A 19,689-nucleotide genomic window follows, 5' to 3' on the forward strand; every position below is an offset into this window, starting at 1 on the left:
GTACAGTGGTGATCACTGTGTGTCTTTATTAGTTATTATATTATTAGTAACTGTTATTAAGTACAGTGGTGATCACTGTGTGTCTTTATTAGTTATTATATTATTAGTAACTGTTATTAAGTACAGTGGTGATCACTGTGTGTCTTTATTAGTTATTATGTTATTAGTTACTGTTATTAAGTACAGTGGTGATCACTGTGTGTCTTTATTAGTTGTTATATTATTAGTTACTGTTATTAAGTACAGTGGTGATCACTGTGTGTCTTTATTAGTTGTTATATTATTAGTTACTGTTATTAAGTACAGTGGTGATCACTGTGTGTCTTTATTAGTTGTTATATTATTAGTTACTGTTATTAAGTACAGTGGTGATCACTGTGTGTCTTTATTAGTTGTTATATTATTAGTTACTGTTATTAAGTACAGTGGTGATCACTGTGTGTCTTTATTAGTTATTATATTATTAGTTACTGTTATTAAGTACAGTGATCATGTGAACACACACAAACTTATCTAAAGTCTCTCCAGCTGCTAAAGCTGATCCTCCGCAGATGAGGAAAGGACGTCTCATGTCTTTTAAAACATATTTCCTCGTTCCTCTCTCCTCGCATGGTTTCCTCCATGCATCCCTGGTGGGTGGGACTAAGACGCAAGGAAAGGACGCAAGTGAGCGAAACGGGGATGACATTAAGAGACTTGAGAAGCACCCTGTGTCTCCTCTCTCCTCTGTCCTTGGTCCCGGTAAACCACACAGAGTGAGACCTCGCCTCGGTGTCTCCTCTCCCCTTGGTCCCGGTAAACCACACAGAGTGAGACCTCGCCTCGGTGTCTCCTCTCCCCTTGGTCCCGGTAAACCACACAGAGTGAGACCTCTCCTCGATGTTTCCTCTCTCCTTGTCTCTTAGTAACGGTCACCTGCAGAAACACACCAGGACTCGCGGAGCTCGAACCGACCGACCGACCGACCGACGGACCGGAACCCTCGTCCGGCTCCAGGACACCGAACCCCCGCTGCACCTCTCTGCTCGATACCGATCAATCGATACCAGGATCGATCGACTCCGATGTCCACCGCGGTGGATCAGAACCGGCGCGTGGCCTGCGACACCGGAGAAGCGAGGGATGACATCATCAGCGCGTGAGAGTCCCGATCGTCCACGCGTGAGCTGATCGATCATCTATCAGGTGAGTTGAGCTCCTTATTGAAGCACCAATCAGAGCCTCAGGATGGATCTGACGTGTAATCAGGTGATTGGTTCAATACTTCATATTCAATGATTATTGATTAGATAGTATTCACTGGTTCCTTTCTAACAGTACAAGTACACAATACTGTGAGTATTCACTGGTTCCTTTCTAACAGTACAAGTACACAATACTGTGAGTATTCACTGGTTAATCTATAACAGTACAAGTACACAATACTGTGAGTATTCACTGGTTAATCTATAACAGTACAAGTACACAATACTGTGAGTATTCACTGGTTACTTTCCAACAGTACAAGTACACAATACTGTGAGTATTCACTGGTTAATTTCTAACAGTACAAGTACACAATACTGTGAGTATTCACTGGTTAATCTATAACAGTACAAGTACACAATACTACTAATTATAGGAGGCAGTTACCATGATGTGTAATGGAAGCAGAGAGCATCATGGGAGCTGTAGTTCCTAATGCTAAACAAACTAAAGGATAGACAAGAAGTGATGTCAGGACTTTGGCACGACCAATGGGAGAGCTGCTTTCCACCAGTATTCGGTGTCTCTCTGACTGGGTTACTCTCCAGGTGTCTCCCAGTCCGGTACAGTATGCTGCCGGCCTCCATCCAGATCACTGGTGAGCTGCTGTCGGCGGCTGAGGTCCAGGACATATGTGAGAGTCTGAAGGAGGACGGCGTGCGGCTGCTCTCCGTCCGCGGCTGTCAGCTCTCCGACCGCGACTTCGGACGCGTCTGTCGCGGTGTCGCAGAGTCGAACTCGCTCGCTCAGCTGAACCTCAACCTGGGCGTCGTCTCCGGGATCAATCGGACCAGATACCTGGCCGACGCCCTGAAGACCAACCGGTCTCTGCAGACCCTGTTGTGAGTCGGTCACAGAGACTACCTTATTCCTAATAACCTGTTTACTTCCACTAACACGTCTGTTTACATGAAACGTCCTATAAAGGACTTCCTGTCTGGAGATCTACAGGTTTAGTAGATCTGGAGACCTCTAGTCGTGAGGAGAGGAACCGTCACTCTGTAGAGCAGAGTTTGGTTTGTCCGTTCTGGGCTTCTGTAGAAACATTAACCTATACATAAAACTACACACGACAGAAACTACACATTCAACTACACACGACACAAACTACACTGCACATTCAATTACACATTAAACTACATACGACACAAACTACACACAACACAAACTACACATTCAGCTACATACGACACAAACTACACTGCACATTCAACTACACATTAAACTACACATGACACAAACTACACATTCAACTACACACAACACAAACTACACACTGCATATTAAACTACATATCAAACTACACATTCAACTACACACAACACAAACTACACAATCAACTACACACGGCACAAACTACACATTCAACTACACACGACACAAACTACACTGCACATTCAATTACACATTAAACTACATACGACACAAACTACACACAACACAAACTACACATTCAACTACACACGACACAAACTACACTGCACATTCAATTACACATTAAACTACATACGACACAAACTACACACAACACAAACTACACATTCAGCTACACACGACACACACTACACTGCACATTAAACTACACATGCCACAAACTACACAATGCACATTCAACTACACATTAAACTACACACGACACAAACTACACTGCACATTCAATTACACATTAAACTACATACGACACAAACTACACACAACACAAACTACACATTCAGCTACACACGACACAAACTACACTGCACATTAAACTACACATGCCACAAACTACACAATGCACATTCAACTACACATTAAACTACGCACGACAAACTACACTGCACATTCAACTACACACGACAAACTACACACTGCACATTCAACTACACACAGCACAAACTACACACTGCATATTAAACTACACATCTAACTACACACGACACAAACTACACACTGCACATTAAACTACACACGACACAAACTACATTGCACATCTAACTACACACGACACAAACTACACACTGCACATTAAACTACACACGACACAAACTACATTGCACATCTAACTACACACGACACAAACTACACACTGCACATTAAACTACACACGACACAAACTACATTGCACATCTAACTACACACGACACAAACTACACACTGCACATTAAACTACACACGACACAAACTACATTGCACATTCAACTACACATGACACAAACTACACACTGCACATTCAACTACACATTAAACTACACACGACACAAACTACACTGCACATTCAACTACACACGACACAAACGACACACTGCACATTCAACTACACACAACACAAACTACACTGCATATTAAACTACACATCAAGCTACACACGACACAAACTACACTGCACATTCAACTACACATTAAACTACATATGACACAAACTACACACTGCACATGCAACTACACATTCAACTACACATGACACAAACTACACACTGCACATTCAACTACACATTAAACTACACACGACACAAACTACACTGCACATTCAACTACACACGACACAAACTACACACTGCACATTCAACTACACACAACACAAACTACACTGCATATTAAACTACACATCAAACTACACACAACACAAACTACACTGCATATTAAACTACACATCAAACTACACACGACACAAACTACACTGCACATTCAACTACACATTAAACTACATATGACACAAACTACACACTGCACATGCAACTACACATGATACAAACGACACACTGCATATTAAACTACACATCAAACTACACACGACACAAACTACACTGCGCATTAAACTACACATGACACAAACTACACACTGCACATGCAACTACACATTCAACTACACATGATACAAACGACACACTGCACATTAAACTACACATTCAACTACACGCGACAAACTACACACTGCACATTCAACTACACAAACTACACATTAAACTATACATTTTCGACGATCCCCGACTGGGACGTGTCACGTGTCGAAGTGTACCTGAGCAATACACTGAACCCCCGGCTCCTCGGGCTCCTGTCATTGGCAGCCCACTGCTCCCTACATACAGGGATGGGTCAAATGCAGAGAAAGATTTCCCACACATTAAACGACACACTGCACATTAAACGACACACTGCACATTAAACTACACACTGCACATTAAACTACACACTGCACATTAAACTACACACTTTTGAATGTGCTCAGTGCTCCTTAAACCTGAATAATATCAGACCTGATTCTGAATTTCCTGTTTACATCATTGTATCAAATTCGTGTGCATACAGTCGATGTGATTGGTTTGTAAGACTCTGGCCCCGCCCCCTCTAGTCTCCATGGCAGCCCGCTGTTGGACGCTGGCCTGGTGACCTTGAACTCGGCCCTGTCGACCCACCCGACGCTGGTCTGTCTGGACCTGGGAGACTGCATGCTGGGAGACGAGGCGCTGGGTCTAATCTGTGGGATGCTGCCGCCCGACGGAGCAAAGTCAGGTAACCAACACCTGCAAATCAGAGTCAGGTAACCAACACCTGAGAGTCAGATTCAGGTAACCAACACCTGAGAGTCAGATTCAGGTAACCAACACCTGAGAGTCAGATTCAGGTAACCAACACCTGAGAGTCAGAGTCAGGTAACCAACACCTGCGAGTCAGAGTCAGGTAACCAACACCTGCGAGTCAGATTCAGGTAACCAACACCTGCGAGTCAGAGTCAGGTAACCAACACCTGCGAGTCAGAGTCAGGTAACCAACACCTGCGAGTCAGATTCAGGTAACCAACACCTGAGAGTCAGATTCAGGTAACCAACACCTGAGAGTCAGATTCAGGTAACCAACACCTGAGAGTCAGATTCAGGTAACCAACACCTGAGAGTCAGATTCAGGTAACCAACACCTGAGAGTCAGATTCAGGTAACCAACACCTGAGAGTCAGAGTCAGGTAACCAACACCTGCGAGTCAGAGTCAGGTAACCAACACCTGCGAGTCAGAGTCAGGTAACCAACACCTGCGAGTCAGAGTCAGGTAACCAACACCTGCGAGTCAGAGTCAGGTAACCAACACCTGAGAGTCAGATTCAGGTAACCAACACCTGAGAGTCAGATTCAGGTAACCAACACCTGCGAGTCAGAGTCAGGTAACCAACACCTGCGAGTCAGAGTCAGGTAACCAACACCTGGGAGTCAGAGTCAGGTAACCAACACCTGAGAGTCAGATTCAGGTAACCAACACCTGAGAGTCAGATTCAGGTAACCAACACCTGAGAGTCAGATTCAGGTAACCAACACCTGCGAGTCAGAGTCAGGTAACCAACACCTGCGAGTCAGAGTCAGGTAACCAACACCTGCGAGTCAGAGTCAGGTAACCAACACCTGAGAGTCAGAGTCAGGTAACCAACACCTGAGAGTCAGAGTCAGGTAACCAACACCTGCGAGTCAGAGTCAGGTAACCAACACCTGAGAGTCAGAGTCAGGTAACCAACACCTGCGAGTCAGAGTCAGGTAACCAACACCTGAGAATCAAAGTCTAGCCCAAAGGTCTTCAACAGGGGGTCCGCGAAATATTTGGTTGATGTCACGACCTGGCTCTGACAGTCATGACCTAATCATGGAGACGCAGACAGTTTTCCAAAGCAAAGAGTTTTATTCGACAACAATACGTCGAAGGACAAGTGGCTGGAACGAGCCGTTCTCGTTCCTCCACGGGGTGGTAGGAGAGCGGGTCTGGGTGCCAGGAAGGCGGAGCCTTATAGTGGAAGCGCACCGGGCCCAGGTGCCTCCACTTAGGGTGATCACCACCTCTGGTACCTGCTGGCTTAAAGGAACATACAAGTAACCAAGATAGGGAACCGTCACAGTTGATTAGACTATTTAAATTTTTTTCTCTAAACATGAATGTGTCCATTATTTTAATAGTTCAGTATTGTATGAAAGATAACAGGTATCTTTATGCATGGCAGTGGCACTAACAACAACAGACAATGTTGATATTGGCATTGGTATCAGCTGACAAGGTGTGTTCATGAATGTCAGAGGCACGGCCCCCCTACTCACTGTACCTAACACATGTTTAACATAACAACATGAATATATGAACCTGTGTATTATATGAATAGCTTAGTGTTATCCATATTGGATAGAAACTAAACCCGGACCACCCTCTCCACCACCTCCTGCAGGGACAGCGGAGCACTTTCCCCAACAGACTGATGCAGCTCCGCTGTCACAAGGACAGATACAGAAAAACATTCCTGCCCTCTGCAATATCACTGTATAATAAATCACCTCTGGCCAAGTCAAACACAAGACTATAGCACTGCTACACTGTTGTTGCTGCGGTTGGTGATCTTGTGCACTACTGCTTTGTTTATTTTTTCCTACTTAGTTCATTTAATATGATTCTATTCAGTGTATATACTGTGCATTTTTATTACTTTATTTTCTTAAATTTAACAGGTCCAGCTCTGTTATTTTATTATATTGTATATAGTGTGCATTTTCCACACTTAACATTTCAATTTTATTGCGTAACCCTGTTTGCTGCTGCCACAGACAAATGTCCCCTTGGGGATGAATAAAGTACATTTCTTTCTATTCTATTCTGTTGAATGCACAATCAAGAGGTATATGTATACACGGCACTAGGCCCATTTAATATATAACACAATGTTATACAATATATTTAGTCGGGGGTCCCTGCTCCATCTCTCTATCAGTTTGGGGGTCCTTGGCCTGAAAAACATTGAAGACCCCTGATCTAACCCTTTCACTATTTCACTCTTTAACTCTCTAACCCTTTCACGTTTTCACTCTCAACCCTTCTAACGCTTTGACTCTAACTCTTTAACTCTCTAACCCTCTCACCCTTTCACTCTTTAACTCTCTCACTTTCTCATTCTTTCACTCTTTACCGGCCGATCAATAAAACCACGAGACAGATAAAGAAGGAGGAGTCCGTGTGAGGTTTAAGTATATTCATGTTCTCAGAAGCACAGAGAAAATTCCAACATTTAAAAGGTGTATTCATTATCTCTGAAAGCTCGGAAAGAATTAACATATTCTGTTCAGAGGCACAAAACTTGTTCTTGAACACACGAGTCAGGATTACATGATTAAAGTCAGACTTAGAGTGTAAAGTGTTGATGTTGTGTTTGTTGTCCTCTGGAGGTCTGAGGGAGCTCACGCTGAGTGCTAACCCAGGAATCAGCTCCAAAGGCTGGGCTCGACTCGCCATCGCCGTGGCTCACAGCTCCCAGATCAGAGTCCTGAACCTGGACTACAACCCACTGGGTAACTACAAACTACACACATTACACACACTAAACTACACACTACAAACTACACACTACAATACACACATTACACACTACAGACATTACACTACACACACAGATCAGAGTCCTGAACCTGGACTACAACCTGCTGGGTAACTACACAATACACACATTATACTACACACTACAATACACACATTACACAACACCAGGGGTCTTCAACGTTTTTCAGGCTAAGGACCCCCAAACTGATAGAGAGATGGAGCAGGGACCCCCGACTATATATATTGTATAGAATTGTGTTTTATATTAAATGGGCCTCGTGCCGTGTATAAACATACCTCTTTATTGTGCATTCAGTACTAAGCTATTCAAATACTACACAGGTTCATATATTCATGTTGTTATTTTAAACATATGTAAGGAACAGTGAGTAGGGAGGCCGTGCCTCTGCCTTTTATAAACACACCTTGTCAGCTGATACCAATGCTAATATCAACATTGTCTGCCAATTGCATGATAATCATCATACAAGCTATTCACACTGATGTTTTCATGTTAAACATAAATGTGGAAACGAAAATGAGTGATGGCCTATTAGTGCCACTGCCATGCATAAACATACCTGTTATCTTTCATACAATACTGAACTATTAAAATAATGGACACATTCATGTTTGGGAAAAAAAAAGTTTGAATTGTCTAATTCCAAAAAATTCACGGACCCCCTGCAGTACCTCCGCGGACCCCCTAGGGGTCGCGGACCCCCTGTTGAAGAACTCTGCACTACACACCCAGATCAGAGTCCTGAACCTGGACTACATCCCACTGGGTAACTACATAATACACACATTAAACTACATACATTACAAACACTACACACATCAAACTACAGACTACAAAACGCACATTAAACGACAACACGTTAAACGACAACACGTTAAACGACAACACGTTAAACGACAACACATTAAACTACACACGTAAAACTACACACATCACATTAAATTACACACATCACATTCAACTACATACATCACATTAAACTACACACATCACATTAAACGACACACTACACATTAAACTAAACACACGTACAACTGCACACATTCAACTACACACATCAAACTACACATGTTAAACTACACACATAAAACTACACACACTAAACTACACGTTAAACTGCATGCATTAAACAACACACGTTAAACTAGAACACGTTAAACTACACACATTAAACGACACACGTTAAACGACACACGTTAAACGACACACGTTAAACTGGAACATGGTAAACTACACACATTAAACTACACACGCTAAACTAGAACCCGCTAAACTACACACATTAAACGAGAACACGCTAAACACACGTTAAACTACACTAAAAGAGAACACGTTAAACTAGAACACGTTAAACTAGAACACGTTAAACTATACATGTTAAACTAGAACACGTTAAACTATACATGTTAAACTAGAACACATTAAACTACAACACGTTAAAATACACACTAAACAACACACGTACAACTACACACATTAAACTAGAACACGCTAAACACACGTTAAACTACACACTAAACTAGAACACGTTAAACTACACACATACAACTACACACATTCAACTAGAACATGCTAAACTACACACATTAAACTAGAACACGCTAAACTACACATGTTAAAATAGAACATGTTAAACTAGAACACGTTAAACTACACACATTAAACTAGAACACACTAAACTACACACGTTAAACTAGAACACGTTAAACTACACACATCAAACTACACACGCTAAACTAGATCACGTTAAACTACACACATTAAACAACACACATTAAACTAGAACCCGCTAAACTAGAACACATTAAACTACACACGCTAAACTAGATCACGTTAAACTACACACATTAAACAACACACATTAAACTAGAACCCGCTAAACTACACACAGTAAACTAGAACACACTAAACTACACACGTTAAACTACACACTAAACTAGAACACGTTAAACTACACATGTACAACTACACACATTAAACTAGAACATGCTAAACTACACACATTAAACTAGAACACGCTAAACTACACACATTAAACTAGAACATGCTGAACTACACACTAAACTAGAACACGTTAAACGACACACTAAACTAGAACACGTTAAACGACACACATACAACTACACACATTAAACTACAACAAGTTAAACTACACACATTAAACTGAACACGTTAAACTACACACGTTCAACTACACACGCTAAACTACACACGCTAAACTACACACATTAAACTAGAACACGCTAAACGACACACATTAAACTATAACACGCTAAACTACACATGTTAAACTAGAACACGTTGAACTAGAACACGTTAAACTACACACATTAAACTAGAACACGTTAAACTACACACATTAAACTAGAACACACTAAACTAGAACACACTAAACTACACACGTTAAACTAGAACACGTAAAACTACACACGTAAAACTACACACGTAAAACTACACATGTTAAACTACAACACGTTAAACTAGAACACGTTAAACTACACACGTACAACTACACATATTAAACTAGAACACGTTAAACTACACACATTAAACAGAACACGTTAAACTACACACGTTCAACTACACACATTAAACTACACATTTGTTTCCAGGTGACCAGACAGCAGGAATGCTGGCGGTTGCCGTGGCGTCCAGTAGAACCCTGGAGGTTCTGGACCTGGAGGGAACCGGACTGACCAACCAATCAGCACAGGTCATCATCAGTGTGTTTGTCCAGCAGAGGGAGACACACATACACACACGCATACACGTACACACACACACATACATATATACACATACACATTTACACACCACACACACATATACACATACATGCATACATACAAATATACACATACACATACATACATACATACATACATACATACATACACAGACCTTCCTTTATCAGCTCCTTTAGCGTAGGAAACACTGGACCTTCCTTTCTTAACTCCTTTAGCGTAGGAAACACTGGACCTTCCTTTATTAGCTCCTTTAGCGTAGGAAACACTGGACCTTCCTTTACTAGCTCCTTTAGCGTAGGAAACACTGGACCTTCCTTTCTTAACTCCTTTAGCGTAGGAAACACTGGACCTTCCTTTACTAGCTCCTTTAGCGTAGGAAACACTGGACCTTCCTTTATTAACTCCTTTAGCGTAGGAAACACTGGACCTTCCTTTACTAGCTCCTTTAGCGTAGGAAACACTGGACCTTCCTTTATTAGCTCCTTTAGCATAGGAAACACTGGCCCTTCCTTTACTAGCTCCTTTAGCGTAGGAAACACTGGACCTTCCTTTATTAACTCCTTTAGCGTAGGAAACACTGGACCTTCCTTTACTAGCTCCTTTAGCGTAGGAAACACTGGACCTTCCTTTATTAGCTCCTTTAGCATAGGAAACACTGGCCCTTCCTTTACTAGCTCCTTTAGCATAGGACACACTGGACCTTCCTTTATTAGCTCCTTTAGCATAGGAAACACTGGACCTTCCTTTATTAGCTCCTTTAGCATAGGAAACACTGGACCTTCCTTTACTAGCTCCTTTAGCATAGGAAACACTGGACCTTCCTTTATTAGCTCCTTTAGCATAGGACACACTGGACCTTCCTTTATTTGCTCCTTTAGCATAGGAAACACTGGACCTTCCTTTATTAGCTCCTTTAGCATAGGACACACTGGACCTTCCTTTATTAGCTCCTTTAGCATAGGAAACACTGGACCTTCCTTTACTAGCTCCTTTAGCATAGGACACACTGGACCTTCCTTTACTAGCTCCTTTAGCATAGGACACACTGGACCTTCCTTTACTCGCTCCTTCAGCAAAGGAAACACTGGACCTTCCTTTATTCACTCCTTTAGCATAGGACAGTTGTATTGACTGATTCCAGCAACTTGCCACTCGGCTGGGTGCGGGAGAAGAACGTGTTCCTTACTTGTTTCGACAAAAAGATTCCAGGCTTTTCACTTTTGGGTGAGGTTCCCGTTTAATTAGAATAATCGGTGAACAGATGATGACATAATATGATATCTGACTTATCTTCCTGGTCTCCCTCTGGTGTGTCTTGCTTGCGGTAAAAAATGTGTGATCTCCCCGTCACCCATGCATCCTTAACTGTCTGTTGCACCTGTGCCCCATATATCAATTACCTGCCACACTAATACACACTGCCAGCCGTGGTCAACCTGAGATAGGCTCCCAATAAACACAAATATAATACACAGACATAACTAATGGCTCCAACAACAGTAAAGTAATAAAGTAATAAGATACATGTAGATGAAGATGAACAGAGACAATCCTTTAGTTTCATTTTATGTTTTATTTACTTCAAACATGTAACAAATAAGTCAAGAAATATGAAATAAAATGAACAGTAAATCAAACAAACTGTCAACAAACAAGTTATCAATAACAATAAGCTTCATTAATAAAAAGACATTAGGAGGTCATCATTGTGTCTTTACTGCTCTAGTATCAAAACCACAGAGGAAGAAAGAAACTCCACGTTTCAGTCCTCCGTATACAATTTGAATAATTAACAGTTAAAGTTATTAAAGTTTACTTATTAATCCATTCAGATAAAAACTTAAAACTTCATCTTTGTTCAGTTTCTCTCAGATTGCGGCTCCGATCCTCTAAAAGTAAATATGAATAAAACTCTAAATTACAGACGAAAATGATTTAGAATCCGGAACCACAACCAGCTGCTGTTTTATGGATCATCACCAGAACCTCTTCACAACTCACTGATGTCACACTTTGTCCAGACAGCCAATCAAACCAGCTGAGAGGCGGGCCTTACGACTCCCCGACTTCCTGTGTGGCCACAGACCGGTCAATGTTGTTTTGTCTCTCATGTTTGTATGAATAAAGTTGTGACGCCGGTCTCTCTGGGTCCAGGTGTTCCTGGACATGGTGGAGAACTACCCCACCAGTCTGCGGGTCCTGGTCTTGGCGGAGAACGACATCAGTCCGGAGCTGCAGCAGCAGATCTGTGACCTGCTGTCTGAGGGTGAGGAGGACGACGACAGGGAGGCCCCGCCCCTAACACAAGGCCCCGCCTCCAGCAGCGTCCTGCTGCCAATCAGAGACAAGTACCAGCCAATCAGAGACAAGTACCAGCCCCCCACCTGGCTCTCCCACAGCAGTAAGGGCTGACCACTCCCCCAGACTGTCCCCCTTTACTCTCCATACTGGTCCTCCATACTGGTCCCCCATACTGGTCCCCCCAAAGACAGCAAGACTGGTTCAGACTGCACAAAACCAGTTCAGAACCAGAACATAACTAGTCTACTTTCCACCTTATCATGCTGGTTCTCGTGATACAGGGTACCATACTAATTCTACTGGTTTAGTTTACTATCGTGGTTCTACTGGTGTAGTTCACCACACTGGTTCCACTGGTGTAGTTCACCACACTGGTTCTACTGGTGTAGTTTAGCATACTGGTTCTACTGGTGTAGTTCACCACACTGGTTCTACTGGTGTAGTTTACCACACTGGTTCCACTGGTGTAGTTCACCACACTGGTACTACTGGTGTAGTTTAGCACACTGGTTCCACTGGTGTAGTTTACCATACTGGTTCCACTGGTGTAGTTCACCACACTGGTTCTACTGGTGTAGTTTAGCAGACTGGTTATACTGGTGTAATTCACCACACTGGTTCTACTGGTGTAGTTTAGCATACTGGTTCCACTGGTGTAGTTTAGCATACTGGTTCCACTGGTGTAGTTCACCACACTGGTTCTACTGGTGTAGTTCACCACACTGGTTCTACTGGTGTAGTTTAGCATACTGGTTCTACTGGTGTAGTTTAGCATACTGGTACCACTGGTGTAGTTCACCACACTGGTTCCACTGGTGTAGTTCACCACACTGGTACTACTGGTGTAGTTCACCACACTGGTACCACTGGTGTAGTTTAGCACACTGGTACTACTGGTGTAGTTCACCACACTGGTACCACTGGTGTAGTTCACCACACTGGTTCTACTGGTGAAGTTCACCACACTGGTTCCACTGGTGTAGTTCACCACACTGGTACTACTGGTGTAGTTTAGCATACTGGTTCCACTGGTGTAGTTTACCATACTGGTTCCACTGGTGTAGTTCACCACACTGGTTCTACTGGTGTAGTTTAGCAGACTGGTTATACTGGTGTAATTCACCACACTGGTTCTACTGGTGTAGTTTAGCATACTGGTTCCACTGGTGTAGTTTAGCATACTGGTTCCACTGGTGTAGTTCACCACACTGGTTCTACTGGTGTAGTTCACCACACTGGTTCTACTGGTGTAGTTTAGCATACTGGTACCACTGGTGTAGTTCACCACACTGGTTCCACTGGTGTAGTTCACCACACTGGTACTACTGGTGTAGTTCACCACACTGGTACCACTGGTGTAGTTTAGCACACTGGTACTACTGGTGTAGTTCACCACACTGGTACCACTGGTGTAGTTCACCACACTGGTTCTACTGGTGAAGTTCACCACACTGGTTCCACTGGTGTAGTTCACCACACTGGTTATACTGGTGTAGTTTAGCAGACTGGTTCTACTGGTGTAGTTCACCACACTGGTTCTACTGGTGTAGTTTAGCATACTGGTTCCACTGGTGTAGTTTAGCATACTGGTTCCACTGGTGTAGTTCACCACACTGGTTCTACTGGTGTAGTTCACCACACTGGTTCTACTGGTGTAGTTCACCACACTGGTTCTACTGGTGTAGTTCATCATACTGGTTCCACTGGTGGAGTTCATCATACTGGTTCCACTGGTGTAGTTTACCATACTGGTTCCGGTGCTATCCTAGTTGAGTCCAGTATGACCCCAGTCTATGCCTCTGGGCCAGTATACCTAGAGGTGTCCCAGTTGACCCAGTATTAGACTGGTTCTGTGGTATTCAGTGTCCTCAGTGACAGTAGGAGGTTTGTGTTCTGTATAATAATCTAAGTGTGAAACTGTTAAACTGGTTTTCAATCCCAGATGAAACTTCACCCTCTGGAGTGAATCCACTTGATTTTGATGAATTGATATTGTCCCAAAATGTATATATTTTTCAACTCTGGAGTGTTTAATGAAAACATCCTCTATATATATAGATATATATATACATACATATTTATATTTATACATCTTCCATATCAGTTGTCAGATGGATTTCCTTTAAAGGAATAGTTACTTGATACTAACGTCATGCAGCAACTTCTGGTCCTGAAACATGAAGCTAATGAGGACGTGACAAAAACTGCAGTTCCACACAATGACCACATGAGGCTCCACAAGAGTCAATCCTCACAGACCGCCATGTTAGAAGGACCAACGTCAGCAGAAATAAACACGTTTACAGTCTTTTCAAGCTGCTCTGTCAAACTTGTTTAATTTAAATGATGAGTTGAACTGAAACCAAAGGAAATGAATCTAGAAATTGATCAATAACGTGTAACGTGGTGGTGACCCTCTGAATCTGAAGCTCTATGTCGTTCTTTACAGACTCCAGCCCCCAGATGGTCTTGCTGACATCAGGTCTAGGTGAGAGCTTATTGGCTGAGACTGAAATGTGACCCCCCCCCCCCCCCCCCACCACCACCACACTTCCTGTTAATCTATTTTCACTTTAATCTGATTTGTTTGGTTTCAATGTTCCCAGTTTGTTTCTCTTCACTGCACTTCACTGGGCGGTCAGATCACCTGACGGCTAGCAGCCAATCACATGATCTGGATGGTTTGATGTAGCACCTGTACATAGAGACTAGAACAGAGCGGCACAAAACCTCAACGCACTAAGGGACTTACAGTGTTCGGTGTGTTTCTGATGAATGTAGTTCTGCTCTGTTAGTTTGTTCTGCTGCTCTGATGTCACGATAATTAAACTGTTTACAGCTTCGTAAGAACAACGACTCTGATTCCTCATTCCTCAGCAAGCTAACACGGCTAACGGCAAGAGATGGACAAGCTAACTAGCTAACCAGTCAGAGTAAACTCATTACATATATATTTATATATATATTAGGGGTGTAACGGTTCACAAAATCCACGGTTGGGTTGGGTTCGATACAGTGGAGCCACGGTTCGGTACGTTTCAGTACAGTAGAAAACTATGAATGCCAGAGAAATGTACTTTATTTTTAAATATATTTATTCATTACAACTAACATCATTAAGTTATTCTTTGATTTTGAACAATGATGGAACTATACCTGAGTGACTCATCTTCTGGGGTGTCTTCTTAGCAACACATCAGCATAAAAAACAAAAACTGCTCCTTAATGTGATGTAGTATTGTTACTTACATCTTGCAAAAGAGATTTTAATCTCAATCTCAATATATATATATATGTATGTGTGTATATATATATATATGTGTATGTATATATATATATGTGTATGTATATATATATATGTGTATGTATATATATATATGTGTATGTATATATATGTATGTATGTATATATATATATATATATATATATATATATACATGTGTATATATATATATATATATATACATGTATATATGTATGTATATATATATATATACATGTATGTATATATATATATATATATATATATATATATACATACATATATATACATGTGTATATATATATATATATATATATATATATATATATATATACATGTGTATATATATATATATATATATATATATACATGTGTATATATATATATATATATATATATATATACATGTATATATATGTATGTATATATATATATATACATATATGTATGTATATATATATATATACATGTATGTATATATATATATATATATATATACATACATATATATACATGTGTATATATATATATATATATACATGTGTGTATATATATATATATATATATATATACATATATGTATGTATATATATATATACATATATGTATGTATATATATATATATACATATATATATGTATATATATATATGGATCAGATCTGGCAATCTTGATGAATCAGCTGTAGTTTGTGGTGCTGTTGAACTTTATTCATATTGAATAGAAGAAACACATAAAAACTTTATGAAGGTCACAATACATTTGATACATATCAACAATAAAACATATTTAAATATACACATCTACCGTTTGTCTTCTTGGTCCTCAAACATCACTGCATATTAACTTTAAGAATTACCTGAACCATCATGAGTCCTGAACCAGGACAGACCTTTCAGGTCTCTGATCCAGTGACAGTACCTTCTGGACTGAGAGAGGTCTCACACTGTCACATACTAGTACACGTCAACAGTTCATTAGTTATTATTAGTACAATTCAAAGATAATCAAGGACCAGGTCCCGGCCTGTGTTCTGGTCTGAAGCTGACCTGAGACCAGCCTTCAGGCTCTCCAGGATCAGCATCAACATGCTGGTCCAGATGGATGGAGCCATGACCTGGAGGTGCTGGTCTGCTGGTCTACAGGTCTACTGGTCTACAGGTCTACAGGTCTACTGGTCTGCTGGTCTACAGGTCTGCTGGTCTACAGGTCCAAGTGTGCGGGGCCAAGTCACATCCGGGGCATTTTGGACCGTGATGCCGTTTCACAAAGTCCATGAGAACACGAGTAACAGACGAGCACGCGCAGCTACGGTGCGTAAAACGGCATGACGTCACACAAAGATCAAAATTAAATAAATAAATAAAAATAAGATCAAAGGTAAAGAGTCACAAAGATCAATGATGCAATAGTTGGTTAAGAGGTAACAGGATCAAAGAACCAGAGTTTATTTTTTGGATTTATTTGTTTCAGGACTTCAGAAGACACGAGGAAACACAAACATGTCTCTGCATAATTTCTCCTCCGATCTGTCCCGTCCAGAGAGAGAGTTGAGAATCAAGGAGCAGGAACAACCTGAAATCAGAGTCATGGACGACAGAGCGACTGAGGAACTCAAAGATACATTTGCTCAAGTTGGAGTAAGCAAAGTGAGAGAGGAACATGAGAGAGATGGAGGAGGAGAAGTTAAGGTTCAGTGAGCAGCATGAATACACGATTGCTGAAGTAGCTCATTTAGAACGTGTGAAGAATGAAAACCACACAGACATCAACAGTCTGAGGAACACTGTTGATTACCTTGAGCAGCAGGTAGAGGTCACTCAGCAGGACAATGAGGACAAAGAGCCCCAAATAGAACACCTGACTCAGAAAATACAGGCCAACAACAAACACTATCTGGCAACGATGCAGGAATACGAGGAAAGAGAAGAACATCTGAACAAGCAGAACCAGATCCTCACTGAGGAAATGAACCTGCTTGAGTCTCAGACTGACAAAAATTGGGAAAAACATTGTAACCTGCAGGCGGAAGTTGATGATCTGGAGGAGAATGAGAAGATCCTCACTCAGAAGAACCAGAGCCTGATGGCTGAGGTGACTCGCTTCACATCTCTGACTGAGGAGAACAATGAAGTTTTTGAACGTTTCAGGTCAACAGTGCATGACCTTAAGTGTGACGTGAGAGAAGCTGAAGGAGCCATCAGGAATAAAGACGACCTCATCGACCTGCAGGAGAGGACCAATGTGGGACATCTGGCACAGATCAAGAGTCAGCAGAACCAGAGCAACGGTAAAGAGCTGACTCAATCAACTAAGTGACGAGAATCAAAAACACAAGACGACTGTGAGAAAACTTCAGAACCTGGTGATGAAAAAGCAACACATCTGGATCAATGAAGAGATCATAACTAAACAAGCCAGAGAGATTAGTTATGAGAACTTCAGAGAAGAATGTAGGATCTACGAGGAGTCTACACCTAAGACTCTCTACCCTCTCCAGCTCTTCCCCCTCAGCTCTCCCTCCCCTCTGCATGCCCCATCTTACCCTGTCTTGCTCCCCTCTCCCCTAACGAGGTCCTCAACCTGTTACATCTAACCGCCCCACCACGTGCTCCCTTGACCCGATCCCCTCCCCTCTTCTTCAGTCTATTGCGACTGAACTCCTTCCTTTCCTCACCCACCTCATCAACACATCTCTTGTTTCAGAGAACCATCACTTGACCCCTCTGATGTCAAGAACTTCAGACCGGTTTCTCTTCTACCCTTTCTTTCCTAAACACTTGAATGTGCTGTCTTTACTCAACTATCCTCCTATCGCCACCAGAACAACCTCTTGGACCCCCACCAGTCCGGGTTCAAAGTGGGTCACTCGACTGAGACAGCCCTCCTTGCGGTGACGGAGTCGCTTCACGCAGCAAGAGCTAACTCTCTCTCCTCGTCCTGATTCTCCTGGACCTGTCTGCGGCGTTTGACACTGTTAACCACCAGATCCTCCTCTCCAGCCTCGAGGGGATGGCGTCTCAGGCTCTGCACTCTCCCTGTTTGCATCCTACCTGACAGGTCGATCCTACCAGGTGACATGGAGGGGGGCCGTGTCGGAACCACGCATGCTGACTACGGGGGTTCCACAAGGCTCAGTCCTGGGCCCCCTTCTCTTCTCGCTCTACACAACATCTCTGGGTTCTGTTATTCGCTCGCATGACTTCTCGAACCATTGTTATGCCGATGACACCCAGCTGGTCTTGTCATTTCCTCCGGGGACACTCAAGTGGAGGCATCGCTGCGTGCTTGGCTCACATCTCGACGTGGATGACGACACACCACCTCAAGCTCAACCTGGACAAAACCGAGCTACTGTTCCTCCCGTGGAAGGGTTGCCCTCACCGAGACCTGTCCATCACCATCGATGATACCGTGGTGACACCAACTCGGACTGCGAGGAACCTGGGTGTGACCCTGGATGACCAACTGTCATTCTCAGCAAACATTGCATCAGTTACACGCTCCTGCAGATTCCTGCTCTACAGCATCAGGAGGATTCACTTCCTCACTGATGAGACGGAGCAGGTGCTCATCCAGGCTCTGGTCATCTCCCGCCTGGACTACTGCAACTCTCTTGTTGTGACTTTGAGCGTCATAATATATACTTCTCATATTTAATATTTCATGTGTCGGTACATAAAAACACCAGCCGACAGCTTTCAGAGCTCGTCATTCACGACTTTATTGCACACAGTTTGTTCTCAGTGCAGAACATCACACACTCTCGTCTTATAAATTACACCAATACATGAGAGAGA

General features: G+C 42.3%; 1 protein-coding gene across 1 annotated transcript; it reads left to right on the forward strand.

Moving 5' to 3' along the window:
• Window positions 1-1,815: 1,815 nt before the first annotated feature.
• lrrc73 (leucine rich repeat containing 73) lies at window positions 1,816-15,148 on the forward strand (the record flags this gene model as incomplete). The annotated part of the gene is made up of 6 exons (XM_079279946.1): window positions 1,816-2,087; window positions 4,574-4,734; window positions 7,408-7,530; window positions 10,193-10,293; window positions 12,482-12,728; window positions 15,078-15,148. The coding sequence occupies 6 exons, from the start codon at window positions 1,816-1,818 to the stop codon at window positions 15,146-15,148; spliced, it is 975 nt and encodes a 324-aa protein (XP_079136072.1).
• Window positions 15,149-19,689: the final 4,541 nt, after the last annotated feature.

Source organism: Melanostigma gelatinosum (assembly GCF_949748355.1).
Source record: "Melanostigma gelatinosum genome assembly, chromosome: 12".
NCBI lineage: Eukaryota > Metazoa > Chordata > Actinopteri > Perciformes > Zoarcidae > Melanostigma > Melanostigma gelatinosum.